Source organism: Dipodomys merriami, unplaced genomic scaffold (genome assembly GCF_024711535.1).
Source record: "Dipodomys merriami isolate MVZ:Mamm:240054 unplaced genomic scaffold, mDipMer1.0.p SCAF_8, whole genome shotgun sequence".
Classification (NCBI taxonomy): Eukaryota; Metazoa; Chordata; class Mammalia; order Rodentia; family Heteromyidae; genus Dipodomys; species Dipodomys merriami.
The window spans coordinates 29287965-29305326 of NW_027206401.1; the positions used below are offsets into that span (position 1 = coordinate 29287965).

Consider the following 17362-nt stretch of genomic DNA (forward strand, 5'->3'; position numbering starts at 1 on the left):
TAGTCATGTAGATGAGGCTGAGTTTTGGCAGAAACCTTTCTCTAGATTTAAGTTTGGACAAGAGTCTTCTACTTCCTCCAAACATGTAGTTAAGTATTCTTCTCTTTCTTAGGTTAGAAGATGTAATTTTACAGAGTATAGGAATTAACTTAAAAGTCATCATCTTGTATGAAAGATAGTAAAAATATATAAAAAGAGCTCTGGGTTTTAAACCAAAGGAATCTAAATTAAATTTCACTTTTGGCATCTCCTGGCTTTGTGATTCCTGAACAGGCTATTAAGCACCTCTCTAACTTTGCTTCTCATTCTCCTACCTATAACACAAAAACCATTATTTTCTTGTTCTCTTGAACTTACTCTAATCATTAAACCAATTTGGTTTATAATTACTAACAATCTCCTTGTTAGGAAAACCAGTAGTCAAGATGAGACTCATGCAGCTAAAACTCAAAATCATTAGGCACAGATTATTCTTTCCCTTTTAAAACACTGCCTTTGTTTCTGGGTAAGCGTATTATCTCAGTATTTTTCTGGACTAATTGACCTTCTTCCCTATTATCTGCTGGTTCTCTTACAACTCCTAAACTCCTAAACTAATAGTCTCAGACTCAACTTTCCATTGATCCTCATTCTCTATCTACTACCAATCCCACAGACACTTCATCCAAATTTGATCCTTAGATTGCTCTTTGGAATGCCAGACACTGCCCTTCATGAATGCTGAAACATAATTTCAAACTTAGCATTTCAAATTCTTTCCTCTAAATCTAGGTCTCTTACAGTATTCCTCATCTCATTAAATGGCAACTCTAGTTTTCAAATTAGTTTAGTTCAAAACCTGCCATCTCTTTCTCTCATTCCATATCCAATTATCAGCAAATTCTGTCAGCTTTATCTTCATAATTACATTCAGAATTCAAACAGTTCAAACCATATATACACACCTTCAAACAAGTCTTAGGGCAATTTCTCATTTGGAATATTGCTACAGTTTTCTGATTTATTTATTTTTATGTATCTTTTTGCTTACATCTCACTCCTCAGAGACAGAATATTTTTTTAAAGGGACAATTGTATCTGGCTACTTTCTGTTGAAAACTTTCTTGTATTTTCCCATCGCACTTAGAGGAAAGGTAAATTCTATTTTTTTGTTTGGCCGGCTGGTTTTGGTTATTTTGTTGACTATATAACACAAGTTGGCGGAGAACTCACTCTGCCACCCAGGCTGGCCTTGAACTCATGATACTCCTACGTCATCTTCATGAGCTTAGAGTGTTGGGATTACAGTCATGAAGCCTTATGCCTGTCTAAATGAATATTCTTTACATCTTTAACTACCTGTCCCACCAGCTTTATCCATTCCTTCTGCCATTATCTTCTTACCACATCTACTACTCCTGCAACACCCTCATGTAGTCTTCTGTATCTGGAAGGCTACTGTCCTAGATATTCACGTGGTTTGTTCTGTCACTGACATCATAAAGGGCTTGAGTAAAAAAGCCTTGTAAAACAAAGTCCTCCATAATAACTGTGCCCCCAAACTATAATTACAGCAACTACAACACCTTCTTTAGTACATCTTATCACCCTTCCCCCATTTCTCTTTCTCCCCAGTACTTACTATAGCTAATATACTAAACAATGTGTTGTTATCTACTTGTTCCTTCATGGCCTACCACACAAATCCCATGAAGCCAAGAGTTTTGCTTATTTTAATTCTTTTTATTTCCAATACCTACTATAGTACATGTTATATAGTATCAATTTATAAGTCAATTGCAATTAAGTAGTGAATTATGCACAAATACTTAGAATATAGACAGCCAATAAACAGCTATTTTTGCTATTTTTATTATGTACAAATTCAACTATGATTATTCCAAAATTATTTAGGCAAATGGAATAATACACAGTGGAGCTGTTTTCTTGTAGAGGCTTAACTTTTACTTTAAGAAACTTAATTTGATAAAGTTCATTTTATTTTATTACATAAAATTCATGAAAAAGTGATTTTTAGCAAAATAAATAAGAAGCATAACTTCAGTAGTTGGCAGTGTAGCATGTGCTTAGCATATTTAAGTCCCTGGCTCCAATACTTTACAAAAAAGGAAAAGAATTATAGCTTTAAAGATCTGTATACTACTTTGAAGAATCCAAAATAAATGTAGCAATAATTCTGTTTTCTTTTAAGGTAATAAATATTTTGAAAAGAACAAGATATTTAGAAATAACTGATTTCTAACCAGGCACTTAATAGTTTACACTTGTAATCTTAGCTACTGAGGAGGCTAAGATGTAAGGATCATGGCTCAAAGTCAGCCTAGGCAGGAAAGTCTGTGAGACTTTTATCTCCGATTAACCATCAAAAAGCCGAAAGTGGAGCTGTGGCTTAGGTGGTAGAGCGCTAGCCTCGAGCACAAAAGCTCAGGGACAGCACCCAGGTTCTGAGGTCAAGCCACAGGACCAACACAAAGAGAGAAACAGGAGAGGAACAGACAGACAGAGAGACAGAGACAGGGAGACAGAGACAGAGAGACAGAGACAGATACAGAGGGACAGAGACAGAGAGAGAGAAATGCCTTATTTCCAAAAACAAGACAGCACTCTGAAACATATATATCTCTATATATATCTATATAGAGATATATATATAAACAAATAAGTAATGGAAATACTTATTACTTTGGATTGAACAAAATAGGAGAATAGTAGGATGGTTAATAAAGGATGAGTTGCTATCCCAGAACTATTTTAATAAAAACCTACCACAGAACAGAAGGAAAAAAAAGAGATCAAGAGGTGATTTTTTGAAAACTTAAATATATATATGTAATGCAAATATTATATGTATATTACATGTACTCTCTCTCTCTCTCTCTCTCTCTCTCTCTCTCTCTCTCTGACAAGAAGGCTATGAAGAGTATGTGAAATATATTCTTGAGATCATTCCTAATACTTGTATTAACATGGAAATTTCCCCCTAGCTATCTTATCTACATTGTCTATTGCAATAAAAACATGAGCGTTCAAGCTCTAATGATCTTTTTTATGTCTATTCTATCAGCACTAAGGAAGAGCATTTGAATATAAAAGCTGAGCTCTAGTCCAGGAAAGAAAAATAATCACAGATAACAGTGGATGTCTCAGTGAGCAGTGCTTGTAATGCCATTAGACATCTTTTAGATATGGAGGAGAATGCAGGGTTCCTCTCTGAAGCCTCATCTCCAGAGAACTGGAAAGGAAGGGCAGTATTTGGCAGCAGGAGTTCCATGTCCTGCTGCCCTTGGTTCCTTCACAGAAATCAAATGGCAGTTCGCATCAATTTCCAAAAATAAAGGAAGAAACAGAAGTTATTAATGAAAAGTGAAGGAGAGAAGAAAAAAAGGAAAATAAGCTCATGGGTTAGTAAGTTGTGAAAGTAAATGCGAAAGACATACATACATGCATGTTCACAGACACACAGATATAAACTTTACACACAAATGTATACATGCCTTCATTCTCAATATTAAAAAAAATCTGTAGTGTTATTTCAAAATAGGACTTCTGGCTTACATTGTTTTTCATGCTTTTAGGACTCCACTAATAACCCCTAGCATGATAGGTTCTATATACATTCACCTGTGTGAACACAATGGAATTCAAACTTTTTTGTGAACACAATGGTTTCTGAAAATATTCAGATTGCTTTAAGGTCTAACAGGGAAAAAAACTTTTAGGCTACCCTTTTACCCTTGAAGATCTGGACGATTGAGAATTTAGCAATCAGGATATTTCCACTTTTGCCCCCAGGTCACTGATTTTAAAGGGACGACAGTCATCTTAGGACATCACCACTGAGCAGCTGTTTTGCTCACAATGTGTAGAAGAAATGTGTTGCTTGTCACTATTAATACTCATTGGACAGGTGTGTATATTCCAAGTCGATGCATCTGCCAATCCCTAGCACTTTTAAGTAACGTGGTGAAAGCCAGAACAGCTGCTACCTTTAACAAGCTTTTTAGTATGTATGCTGAATTCTCTCTTTATCCCAAGTACTAAATATTAATATTTCATACTGATGACACATTGTCATATTTGAAACAAAAATCATAAAGGAAAGGCTTTTATGGAAAATTTCTGAAATGAGCCAGGAAGGCAAGAGGTAGTCTTTCTTCCTAGGAGAATGTGATAGAGGCCAAACTAGGCACTGCTGAGACTGACTCTGTCAGCCTTACTCATGCATAGGTCACTGGGAAATGCACTTCTAAAATGAATGCATGGTGATGATTTTTAATATATATATATACACACACACAGACAATATATACCAGCGCAACTTTCACTATCTCTGTTTTGCTGCACTGTAACCTCTAAATCGACACCTAATGTGGAGACAAGGAGTTCTTATCTCCCAGTTCATCCTTTTACATGGCAACCAGAAACCACATGGTTCCAACTACAATGAAACATCATTTCACTAAGAAAACTTCCCCTACTCCCACTCGCTACAACTTGAGGTTGATTCTGCTTTGAAAAATAAAACAGCATGAATGTATTTAAGTCACCACATAAGCTGGTCTGTTCTGAAATACTACCAACACCCACCCATTATCCTTTGCCATATAGCCAGTCGCTGTCATCACTGGAAAGAGAGATATCATCTAAAAAAATCTACATTCCTATGTTATAAGTTCATGTCTTCTTTCAAAGAACCCAGCATTTCCTTTCAGAAGAATGTTCACTAAACTAGGCAATATTCTAGTTCACATTTAGTATGCATTTTTAATGTTTGCATAAAATACTTAATAGGCACTTTAATTTTCTTAAACTATATTCAGTGATGTACTTAGCATGTGGCACAAACTCAAAAGACTGGTCAGAAAAGTCACTAATAGATCTTTAAGTATATCTTTTTTTTTTCTCAAAAGATCACAAGAGCCCTGAAAGTAAATGCTTGCTACATTTCCTTTTCTCAAAAAAGAAAAAGAAAACTAAAATGAGAAAGAAAGCATTCATTATATACCTTAATTTGGTTTGATAAAGAAGTAAAACAGCTATTAGTTAGATATTGTTTTGCTCTGGCACTGTGAGTTAATACAGAACATGATCTGTAATGATATTTCACTGATGAGGAAATTAAGGCACAGAGAGCTTAACTGACAGAGAAACACAGGCCTTTGACAAAAGGTTGAAATTACCTCAGACTTAACAGTGAGATCAGAAATATTACATCCGCAAGCCCATACTTTTCACCAAAAAAGGACCAAGTTTATATAAAAGCTTAAACCCTTTTAATTCTAAGTTTTATAGAAAACTTAGCAAATGTATTTCTTGTCTACTTAAGCCTTTTGTTTCAAATATCAATCAGTTCAGAGGAGAATTTAGTGCCCAAGCAAAAAGTAACATTTTCCCAGCCTTGGTTTGTTTTTGGGACAATCTCAGCTTCTTTGCAAGTTCAGTAAGTATCAAATTATATCAAAGTATATTCAGGGCAATACCCTAGGTGTTAAAGGTACAGCAGTGAACAAATCATGCAAAAACTATCTTCACGCCACTTAATTCACTAAGGAACCATAAAAACCAAGAAGAGACACAGGGAATGTGGGGTAAGTCCCAATTTCAGAAAGGATAATCAACAAAGGCCATAAAGGGGTAACATTTGAATATAATCCTAAAAGAGAGAAGGAGTGGACAGAGCAAGCAAAGGGGACAAGGCAGAGTGATATTCTAGGAGTCAGTACAGAAGCGCTGAGGTGAAAGCATGCCTAGCATTCCTGACTCAATGTCTGTTGCTTGCTATTTTAAATATTGTGTATTTTTCTCTGTTGAAATTTCCATCACATGCTTTGGGAGAAGGTAAGGACCACACATACTTGTTATAAATACTGGAGATAATCTTCACTTCAAAGGAGGTTCAGGGGTACATGTGATAATGGCCACTCCCCTTGCTATACAACATTGCATTTTATTCTCTTCTCTATTATCCACAAAAACACCAGCTTCCTAAAACTAACTTACTTTTTAACTTACGGCAGCTAATAAAAAAAATAAGAAGAAGAAGAAGAAAAGACTTTCCACTTAAAAAAAAACAAACTCTTAAGGAATAATACTCAACTCACGATGAGTATCTTCAATGAACTTTTAAACATACTGTATTCAGCATTTAACGGTTAAGTACAACCTGGCATTTCATTATATGCTGGTTTACATTGTTGCTGTACGCACATTTGCTCTCACAGTGTCTCTGGAGCAAGGCCCATATTTTGAGAATATCTGCATCCCACCGCAGGGCTTTGCACATGGATGTTTGGTGGTGATGTCATAGAAACAATCACAACAAGCAGTAGACATTCCTCCTGTTTAAGTATCTGTTTGTGGATAAAGTCTGAAAGAGAGAGACATGATGGACTCCCACAGTCGTTTTGAAAATCTCAGCCATTTGGGCCAAGTTACTGTTTGTGTAACATTCCATTCTCCTAAGTTTCCATTTGCATTTTCAGTTCGGGACAATACCCACTTTCAGTCTAGAGGAAAGCACGGGATAAGCTACAAAATATAAAGGAACTGTGTGGAGTCCGATTCCGTTCACTTCTGCTAGTGTTCAACATCATTAGTTGAAAGGAACTTAACATGAAACTATCAGATTCAGAACTCTAATGAGACATTGTCCAGACAGCCTAGCCAGGCAAACAGACACGTAAAGGAACAACTTACTAAGTGTAAGATATGGAGAAGCACTTTGAAAGTATACAAGGAGGGGCCTGGAGGATGAGGTAAGGCTTCACAGAAGAGCTGGCACCTGAACAGACAGGGTTTTTGAAAGATGAATAGGCCTAAAACAATCAAGACATGGGATCAAAGGGCATTACGGATTGTGCAAAAACACTGGCAGAAACACTGCAGACTGAAAAGTGCTAGAAGAATGTAATCACAATCAGTTAAGTAAAGTTGCTCTGTTTCTCAAGCTTTCCAAGAAAAAAAACAACTAGCTCTGAAACGGGAGGGTGGTGAGGAGGAAAGTTCCACCAATGCTGGTTTAGTGAAACCTCTTAGCCCTCCCTTTGCTCTGTTTTGTTTCTCTTAAGGAAATAAAGTACAGTGTTGGCTGAAAACTCCAGAGGAGAAAAGCACTTTAACTTGACTGTGAAAAAAGAAGAGGGAAAACAAAACCGAAAAGTGAGCGAGTGCCAGAGAATTTCTTTTTTAATTAATTTATACTTTTCTGCAATATAGAAAGGGAAGAAATCTAAAATTCAGGGATCACGGCCCTGAAATATGAATTCCAAGCTTCCTCTTCGCCAGTTCCATAAATCTGCCCACTGTCTGTTAGTTTCTGGGATGCCAAGGCCCATGTGGCAGTTTCACCGGCCGCCTCCTCTGAACCAGCTCTTGCATACAATATCTGAGAGAAGAAATCAGCGTGGGGCAGATCCGCCGTATACTTTGTTTCCTTCTCCAACTACCAACCCTCATCTGAAGCTCAGAGTTGAATTCCAGTCAAGTACACTAGAGAGAACAAAACACTTGAGCAACATCCATGGAGATGTGAGAAACTGAGAAAAGATCCTAAGTGCAGATGGCTGTCACCTCGTCTGAGGGCAGGGAGGGCTGGGGCTGGGAACCTCATCCAGGCTAGTGACTTGGAATGGAGGGAGTGATCTTACCTGGGAGCTCAGGTAGATTTTGAGGCACTCCTCACACACGGCCTTCTTGCAGCAGGGCAGGGGCTTGATGGGCTTGTCTTCCAGGCACACCCGGCACATCAGCACCATGAGGGGCGCATAGGGATCCCCTACCCCACCCAGGCCAGAGTAGGGTGGAGCTCCTAACAGGCTGGGCACGGTGAAAGGCTCCGGAGCCAGGTAGAACTCCAGCTCGATGCTGCCGCCGTCGGGGGAGAGGGGGTCGGCTGGAAGGGACAGCTGGGAGCCAGGGAAGGAAGATGGAGGGCTGGAGGGGTTGGGCACCGGGGGCGCCCGGGGTGGGGAGGCGGGCGGCGAGGGCTGCTCGGAGGAGGGGAGCCGAGGCAGGTCGCTCTCCACGCAGTACACGGAGCAGAAGACTTGTCTCTGGGAGGGCGGGCGCCGCGGACCCAGCATGTCCAGGACCCGTCCGTCGGAGGCCCCCATTCGGGTCCTGGGCTCAGGGTCCTCTCCGGGCGGCGCCTCCTGCAGCGCACCCCCTCCCTCTTCTCGGTGCCCAGCTTCCTCCTCCTCTTCTTCTTCTTCCTCCTCCTCTTCCTCCCGCTCCAACTGCAGTTGCAAAGTCTGGGGGTCGAGGGGCCCGGTGAGCTCCAGTCCAGCGTGCTGCCCAGGTGCTGGGCTCTTCTGCCACCCCGCCACCCCGCGGCTGCCGGCGGGCTCGGGGGCGGTGGTGGCCGCGCGGCCGGAGTCGCTTCCGCAGCCGCCTCCGCGGCCGCCGCTCCGATCGACCGAGACAGCCCTTGGCCCCGGAGCCCCGGCGCTGTCCCCCCGCGGCCTCGGGGGCTCGGGGTAGCCCGCCGCGCCCCGGTCCGGGACCCGCGCCTCCTGGGGCCCGCCGCCGCCGCCGCTCACCGTGCTCTGCTCCTCGCCCATCGCCGGCCGCGGCCCGCGCCGCCGCTGCCCATCCAGCCGCCGGGACCCCCAGCCGGCGCCGGCGGGCAGCGGGGGCAGCGGCTCGGCTCCACTCGCGGCTCCGCTTCTGCTTCCGGGTCCCTCCTCCGGGGCCGGGACGCCCCAAGCTCCCTCCGGGGAGCCCGTGCTCCCGGGCCGCGGCGCGTGCGGAGCCCGGCCCGGCCTGCCGCTCCTCCTCCCGGTCCTCCGGCAGTGGCCAGCCACCGCCTCGGGGGCGCCGGGGGCCGCTGGCTCCGGGCACGGGGGTGCCCGCCCCACATGCAGGTTGGGGCGGTGCCGCGCTCCCCTCGAGCCCGGGGCGGGGCGGGGCGGAGCGGAGGAGTCCCGGGAAAGGCGGCTGGCCGTCAGTTCCGCGCCATGGTCAGTCCCAGCTGCGGGTTCGGTGTGGCCGGGCTGGGCGCTGGTCTGAGGGTCGCGGGGCCTGTGGCCGCCGGGTCCCCCCCGGGCAGGGTGGGGGGGCGGGGAGAGAGGCCGGAGCGGGGTGACCTCCCTCCGGTCTGGCTTCACCTCGAAGCCCTCCTCTCTCCCTCTCTCCCCACCCCTTTGGCGCACACCTCGCCACACGTACACACGCGCGCACACTCCGCGCGCGCCCCGCTCCGCGCACGCCCCACTCGGCGCACACCCGGGTGGGTGTGATCTCAGGGCCGAAATGCCCTCCCGCGCCAGGACTTCACGCTGGGCCTCTACCCAAGTCTATAGGCCTCCCAGGCTGGCCCTCCTTTGGGCTACACATGAAGTAGAACTTCCTACAGAACTCCTGGAGGCTTAGGCTTGGAACTAGGAAGGGCTGGCTAGTTAAGCTTGTTGAGTCCAAACAAATAATACCGGGGATTCGTTAAAGTGCTGTTTACACGAATCTCTGTTTTTGTTAAGGGTGGCCAGGAGGGTCTCTGAAATCCACCAATAAACCTAAAAGGAGCTTTTGGTCTACCCTTCCAAAAGCAATCCTAAGGAGGAATAATAACGAACCAATCTGAGATTTATCCTGTTTTCCTTCTGATAGTGTTGGCTCAAGAATTTGTTTCTGGGGATTTTGTGTGGCCTAAGAAGCTGGATCATTTAGTGGAAATCTCAGTTATTAGCATAATTATATTTACTTCCAAAACTATTTCAAGACAATAGAACTTAATTGTGGGTAGATCCATCTTCTTTATTTTACAGGAAGTATTACTCACCCAGACGTTGGTGTGTTTTGAGTTCCCTTAAAGCCAATGAAAACATTTTTGGGAAACCAACCCATGTCTTTTTTTTTTTTAAATTTTGAGAGAATTCAATTTACACATTCACATACTAGGAAGGAGCTGTGAAGTGTACTTTTTTTTTAATCTTGAAGTTGTCATTGGGTTCTAAAATATTTTGCAAATCAGATGCAAATGCTACAAAGGTGACTAGCTATGCCGTGCTATTAGAAAACAGTGGAGGGCTGGGAAGGTGGCTCAGTGGTAGAGCGCTTGCCTTGCATGCCTGAGGCCCTGGGTTCGATTCCTCAGCACCACATAAGCAAAAAAGAAAAAAGCCGGAAGTGGCGCTGTGGCTCAAGTGGTAGAGCGCTAGACTTCAGCTGAAGAGCGGAGGGACAGTGCCCAGGCCCAGAGTTCAGGCCCCACTACCAGACCCTTCCCCCCCCCCCCCCAAAAAAAGAAAACAGTGGAACATCAAAGAACATTTCCATCAAGAGCCCGACCCCAGGTACACCCGGAGGGGATGATGAATTTGATGAGTAATTGCCATGGTCACGTGATGGTCTGACTCAAGAATGGAGAATTATTAATTTTTTGAAGATGAAATGCTGGCCCTCCTTTCCTATTTTCCTCCCCTTCATCTGTGGAAGAATAGAACTGGGAACTGTGAGAAGGGGCATCGAGTGGAAATACACCAGTTCTCTTTATTTTTCCACCTAGATCTAAGAAAAATCCAAATAGTGAACTTGGTAAAAAAAAAAAAAAATTAACAGTACAACAAAACACTATACATTCCAATTTAAAAAGTCAAGTATTTGAAAAACAGAAGAAACCAAGAAGTGGAGATTGGAGTAGGAAAGGAGAGAAAAAGGTAAAGAAAAAGAAAGGGAGGGAGGGAATGAAGGAAGTTACCTATCTTCTACTATCCAAAATTACCACTTTAACATATTGATGGGTGTGTTTACATTTCTGTGTGAAATATATATGAAGTTGTAATGCTTTTTTTCTGTTTTTTCTTCGTCACTGGTGATACATCTTGAACACTTCTCATAGTGCTGACATGTGTGTGCATCATAATTTGTCACCATATGCTCTTTTTCTCTATATACAACTGTCATAATTTAATTCCACTATATTAAAATAAGTCATTTCTAGTTTTAATAAAATATATAATGTCTATATTGTCAATTTGTATCAAATTCCTATATAATAGTTTGGGGTACATCCCTACAGGATAAATACCCAAAACTTAAAGTGCTACAGAAGAAGTGGACTTACTTTGAAACTGTTGGCACACATTCTTATAAAAACTTAGCACTAACTTATACTTCATCAACATTGTTAGCCAATGTGTTAGTCAAGTTTTATGTCACTCTGACAAATAACTGAATAAAGCAACTTAAGGGAGGGAGGATTTATTTTGACTCATGGTTTCAGAGGGGTCAGTCTGTAATTCTTGTTTCATATTCTTGGGTTTATGGTAAGACAGAATCTTAATAGCAGCAGGAACATGTATCAGATTCTACTCATGGTGGACAGGAAGTGAGGGGTGGTTTCATGTGAGGATGTGAAAACCTGGGCAGATTCATCCCCCAAAGACTACTCCTCAGTAACCTAATTCCTCCAACTAGCCACCACATCTAGAAGCTCCCCAAATAGTAGTGAAACTGGAGATTAAGCCTTCTACATGTGAGCCTTTGGGGGAAATAGTTCACATCCAAACAGTGAGTGAGAGAATTTACCTCTTTTATCACTCATTCACATTACACTTTTAAGCAATGAATGAATATTTGATCAAAAAGAAAAATAAGGTAACGAATGTCAAATCTCTCTCTGGATATTTGTAATTTGACATTGAATGATAAGATTCTTTATTCCTGAGGTTAGAGTTCTGACAGTATTCCTTCTTCCTCTGTTTTGAATTTCCCCCTTACCTTGTTTAGTGACAAAAAGTGTTCTATCACAATGGGTACTTTGAAATCCTTGTTGCCAGTTCACCATTTCTGCTTTTAAAATGGACATACACACCCACTCAAAAGATTTTTCTTCAAAGAGTGAAAAGGTTTCATCCCAATAAATGAAGTAAATAAAGAATTATGTAGACCTTCAGCTTCAGATTGTGGGCCAAAGTGCCCTGATGAACTCTAGAAATTCACAGGACCACCTTGAGATATTTATAATTCTTGAGGAAATCACAGCATGATCTGTCAAACATTTGGCAAGCTAGTACCGTAAGTTGTTTGGACATATAGTAGATACTTCTCTTAGCTTAAATGTGACCATGAAAACTAACATACAGAAGGGCATTGTAAACATAGCAAGTATGTTGGAGAGTTTTGTTTGGGGTTGAAAAACTCAGACATGGGATAGAAGCAAGAAAGAGACCCTGACCTCTAGAACAAATATAATTTTAAATTTACTAGACATATTTGTAAGGAACAATAAAAACTTTTAAGTAAAAACTTTTCTTGTTGACTTAAGAAAGGTTTTTGTCTTTTCCCCAACCTACTAGGAGATAACTAACCTATAAACTTTTAGAAGGGTCTGCTAGAGGAGTGTTTGGGATCCTTAAGACATAACAAATGTGATAACAGTGTGATTTGTGATAGGCACTTTGGGTTATGCAGTATCAACTTAAACTCTTAAGGATTAGAGCCTAAGGCCAAATTTTTGGTAATTGTTGCTCTCTACATTACTGACGCTCAGTGAGAACCAGGGCCATTGAGGTATGGGGTGAGTCCTGATTCGCAATACTTTATGTGCATCATTGTACATCATTACTGAAACAAGCATTGGCTGCACAATCCCACACGCAGAGGGCAAGTGGTCATTCTGTGTCTGGTCTCGGCTGGTGCTTTTTATCTAGATGCCCTTCTTAATGCTGATTTTTCAGCTGTGTTTAACTTTTCACTGTCAGAATCCATAACTGAGTAAGCTACTTTTTCTGAGTTCTGCAAACTCTTCCAGAGGATTATGGAACCTGAGGGTGCCCTTGAGAACTTCCTGAATTACAATACCACAAAAAGGAAGTCCATTCCTGTTTTTAAGTCTTCATTCACCTTGTTATTCTAAGCAGAAAGAAGCAATGGAGAAAGAAAGACATCCCCCACAGTATAACCCGTCTTTCACTGTATTTGATGTCAGTATAATTTGTGGAGGGGAAGGGGAAAAACAAGTCGTTTAAATATGGATACAGGTGGACCCATCGCAACAATGAGAAGTACAAGTCTTTATGTAGAAAAGGAACTTTACAACTTTGGTGGGGGGCAGGGTGAGGATGGGAAGGGATGAGAAGGGGAAACAAAAGGGGAGGCTACAATGCTTGATAAGAAATGTACTCATTATCTTGCCCATGTAATTGTAACCCCTCTGTACAGTATTTTCACAATAAAAAAAGAAAAAAAAAGACAGAAAGACATCTACCAATTGAAGAGTAAGACAAGTTAAAAAAAAAAGAGAGCAGGCTTTACCTTGTTCTTGTCACCAAGGAAAGTTTATTTTCTCAGATAACATCGGTAAGAAAGTGGACACTTTGATGTTTTAGCTACTTGAAGTTAGTTATGACATTTTGCTTGACAAAATCTCGCAAGAGAATGAAAGGCTCCGAAAGCCTAGAAGCTAACTGCCTAAGCCATCCAGTTACATTTATTTTAAAATCAGACAAATAATTTTATCTATTTATCTCTTAACATACTGCTACTGAGTTGGACTGGGAGAACACAGCTGCTGTTAGGCAGGGGGGGTCGTGGGGGGTAGGGGGAGGACTGTTAAATACCACAAGCTGTTTCTCAAACATTGTAGAATCAATAGAGCTCAAAATATTTTTGCAAATGCTTTATAAAAAATTCTAAATATGCAAGTGTCTTAAAAAGCTTTTTATTCACACATTCCTAACTCATTTACATTTCAGTTTTCCTTTTTTTATGCAAGACTTTGGTAATGCTACTATGAGCTTTATGAAAATGATAATTGTTCCATAATTCTGTGGGGAAAATATGAAACTGAGCAAGAACAGTTGTATCCTAGTCCTGGATGGGCTGTACATATCAATGTGCCTGCACTTTCTGGGCCTCAGTGTTTACCTCAGTAAAATAAGCTCATTGATTATACTGCTAAGGTTCATTTCAAATACTGAAATTGCCCTTTTCAATTTAACTGGTAAGTATTGATTCCCGCTTTGTGCACATTGTATAGAAAAAGGTATGACATATAAATGGAGAATGTGACTCAGTGTAAGTCCTAAAGAACTTTGCAATTAAATAGAGAAGACAGACCCCCTAACTGGAATAACAGGCCCCTCTGAGGATGAGCTCCTAGAACTTTAAACGCAACACTACAGAGTGGCAGTGTAGGGTAATTTCTGCTTAGGTAAATCTCAGCAGGTTTCATGAAGGGCCTGAAGAATGAGTTTGATTTTTACAAACGGAGAAGATGTTCAAGAAAACTCGTGTTTAGAAGGTGTGCTACATAAGCAAAGCCATGTTGACAGAACACGAAGTATTGTGAGCGACAGCTGGTATGCTGGGTTTCTGATCACAGATTTCTTATGAAGAAAGGAAAAGACAAAACTGGCAGAGAACTGTTCTGAGACTGTGTGGGTGGTCTACAGACCTCCTTCTAGGTCTACTTTTTATCTCATGTCTGATATCGGTGCCTCTGGAGGGCTACCCATTGGGTACACATTAGGAATTGCTCTTACTCTCTATTTTCCAATCCATTTCAGCCAACAGAAGTCAGGGGAACACAGGATTAAGGAAGTTTATTTTGCCAGCTCTTAATTTGCCACGTTCCTGTGTGCTATTTGTGTTCCCTGTTGAAGGCCATTGATACTGCCATCTCTGGGTTCTGAGAGTTCCTTCCTTCGGTCAAAGGGAAGTGTATTCATTTCCTAGGGCTATGATAATAGTAATAAACAGTAAGTCCTATCATAAACTAAGATCACCTTAAAAGAATAAAATACTGTCTTTTATATCTGGAGACTGCTAGCCTGAATGAAGATGTGGTGTGGGGTATATTCTATCAGAAACCCAGAAGCAAAACATAGCTTTTTTTCCTCTTTTAGCCTTTGGTGTTTGCTAAGAGTTCTTGTTCTTCACCTCTATAAACAAACTCAAATCTCCACTTCTATCAAATATCCTCAAATATCCACTTCTCCCTGACTAGCTGTGTCTCTACTCTTTTTATAAAGAGTATTCTTTTTATATAAAAATATTTTGGATTAAGAGCCCACTTTATACCATCTGAACTTTATATCATCTGAACTAATTTCATCTGCAATGAACCACACTTTGAAGTACTTGGGATTAGGACTTCATGTGTTTTGGAACAACACAGTTCAATCTATGTCAGGCAAAAACTATTCCACACATTTTCTAATCCTATAGTACTAAATTATGGATATAAACTCTTTCCAACCATTGTAGTCAGCCCCATTAATAACTTCTCCTAATTATGGAGTTCATTTGCACCATCTGTTTTCTTCAGCAATTTTCAAATACAGAGATTTGATTGACTTGAAAATGATTTGATAGTGTTTTATTATTGTTGGGGTTTATTTTGCATTTTTAGTGGGGAAATTGTGATTCATTCTAGGTTTAAGAAAACTAAATATCTCTGTGGCAAGTTAAAAATATTCATCACAGAAAGAAACCCAGTAGGGCAAAATGTGAAATTATATGACCTATTGTTATATTGAGTTGTCATGTTGAGACATCATGGAAGTAAGAAGTGGGAAAAGGACCAACTACTGTGTCTCAGAATAAAATCTAGTCTTCCTCAAGGCCCTCTGTGTGGTACACTCCTTTCTACACGTTCTGACATCCCCTATTCTTCAATTTCAGAGACCATTTTTGGGCCCTTGTTCTTTCTCAAATGTCCCATCATGTCTTTATCTCAGGACCTGGAGCTGTGATCCCTCTGTCTGGCAGGTTCTTGCTCCATATTTTATGCACTGATACCACTTCTTCACCGCTTGGCCAACTTTCGTCAGATCTATGTTCAAAATACCTCTTTGTCAGAAAGGCCTTCCTTAACCAACCTAGATGAAATACTGTCACCATGCCTAACATTTCATCCTTAGTCACTCTTCTCTTTATACTATGTTATCTCATAGTACTTGCTGAACTTAATTAGTATGTATTTATTTACCTGCTAGCTATCTAGCCCTCTTTAAGTCTTGTTTTGTTTTGTTTTTCCTCTTAGGTAATCCCTATTCCATTCAAGTAATTTTTGAAGGCAAGATGCTATGCTAACCCCGTGTAGTTATTTTTGAATTTTACATTTTGAAGAGTAGTTTCTTTCATTTCTAATGTCATTTTAAAAGTCCCAATGTTAGTCATAGACATCAGCTATTCCTATGAGAAATGTTCATAGGTTGTGACTCATGCACACATTTTAAGACTGTACCTTTCATGTTACACTCTGTTGGCAGATTCTATTGATACTTCCTCTGACTGTGGGTAGTGGTTGGGAGTTTTACATTTTTTCTTCTTTTCCTTACTCTCGTGTAACAGTCTTACTATGTCTATGTCTCATTAGTCAGCCCAGTGCTTCCTTCTTTGCATCAAATGGTTAACTTAGAACATTAGCTAATGTATTTAACATGATTATCCAGCTCGTTCTGTGATGCATGATCTCTGTTATTTAATTATTTGCTGCTTATTTTAGACATGACTAAGAGATATTGTGAAACTCAGCTCCACAGTGCTTTCCCACACCTAGAAAATGGCCAGCATGGTGCCAAAGTTTCCCAAAATGGCCACTGTGCATGAACTTCCACCTGCATATGAGGACATGATCTACTGATCTCTAATTGTCAGAGTGAGTCATGAATATGCAAGACCTCTTAGTCCTTTGCTCCAGAGGAGATGCTCTGTTTTTAAGAATCATCTTTCTAAACTCAGAGGGGGCAGAAAAAGAATAAAATTAGGATAAATGTCAATCTTATCAGCAATAAGTACCAATCAACTTGAATTAAAGAGGATGTTATTCTCGAGAAAAAAATGGCTGTTTTGTTTCTCCTAGAAAATATCATAATTAAACAAATGGTTAAAATTTAGTTGTACATCCTATTTATATCTATTAAAAGGCAGCAGTGTCAACTCCAAAATATAATAGTTCACTATTAAAATTAAAATATTCAGTTGCAAGATTATGAAATCAAAGCTAAAAAACAGGAATTGAGAGAATTGCAACTGTTGAATAAGTACAAATTCAAATTAAATTATAACAAAGTTCAATTATGACATACTCCTGGTTACACATGGTTAAGATAATCAATTTTCACCATTTTTCCAAAAGCAAACAGTTTTCCTGTTGTTGTTTTTGTAAGACTGTCCTTAGAGAAATATTGTGAAATGATATATGTGTTGGTTTTATCTCTACTTTACCTTGTTTATGGAGTAAGAGTAGAGGTCTCACACTGCAATTGGAAAAGAAGATATTGTCTGTCATGATATTTATCTGGCAAGACACAGGATTTTTCTACATTATTTTAGATCAAAACTCACCTAAAGCATGGTCATTATGTTTAATTTTCCACCCCTATAAGGCTACACAAGGCCCTCAAAATCATTTATTCCA

General features: G+C 40.6%; 1 protein-coding gene across 1 annotated transcript in view; it reads right to left on the minus strand.

The window, feature by feature from the left end:
* Rnf217 (ring finger protein 217) overlaps positions 1-8651 on the minus strand; it is a 120793-nt gene extending 112142 nt beyond the window's left edge. The window contains exon 1 of the mRNA XM_070010619.1: positions 7647-8651. Within this exon, the coding sequence (XP_069866720.1) occupies positions 7647-8558 (912 nt within the window). The 5' untranslated portion in view covers positions 8559-8651. The remainder of the gene's footprint in view (positions 1-7646) is intronic.
* Positions 8652-17362: the final 8711 nt, after the last annotated feature.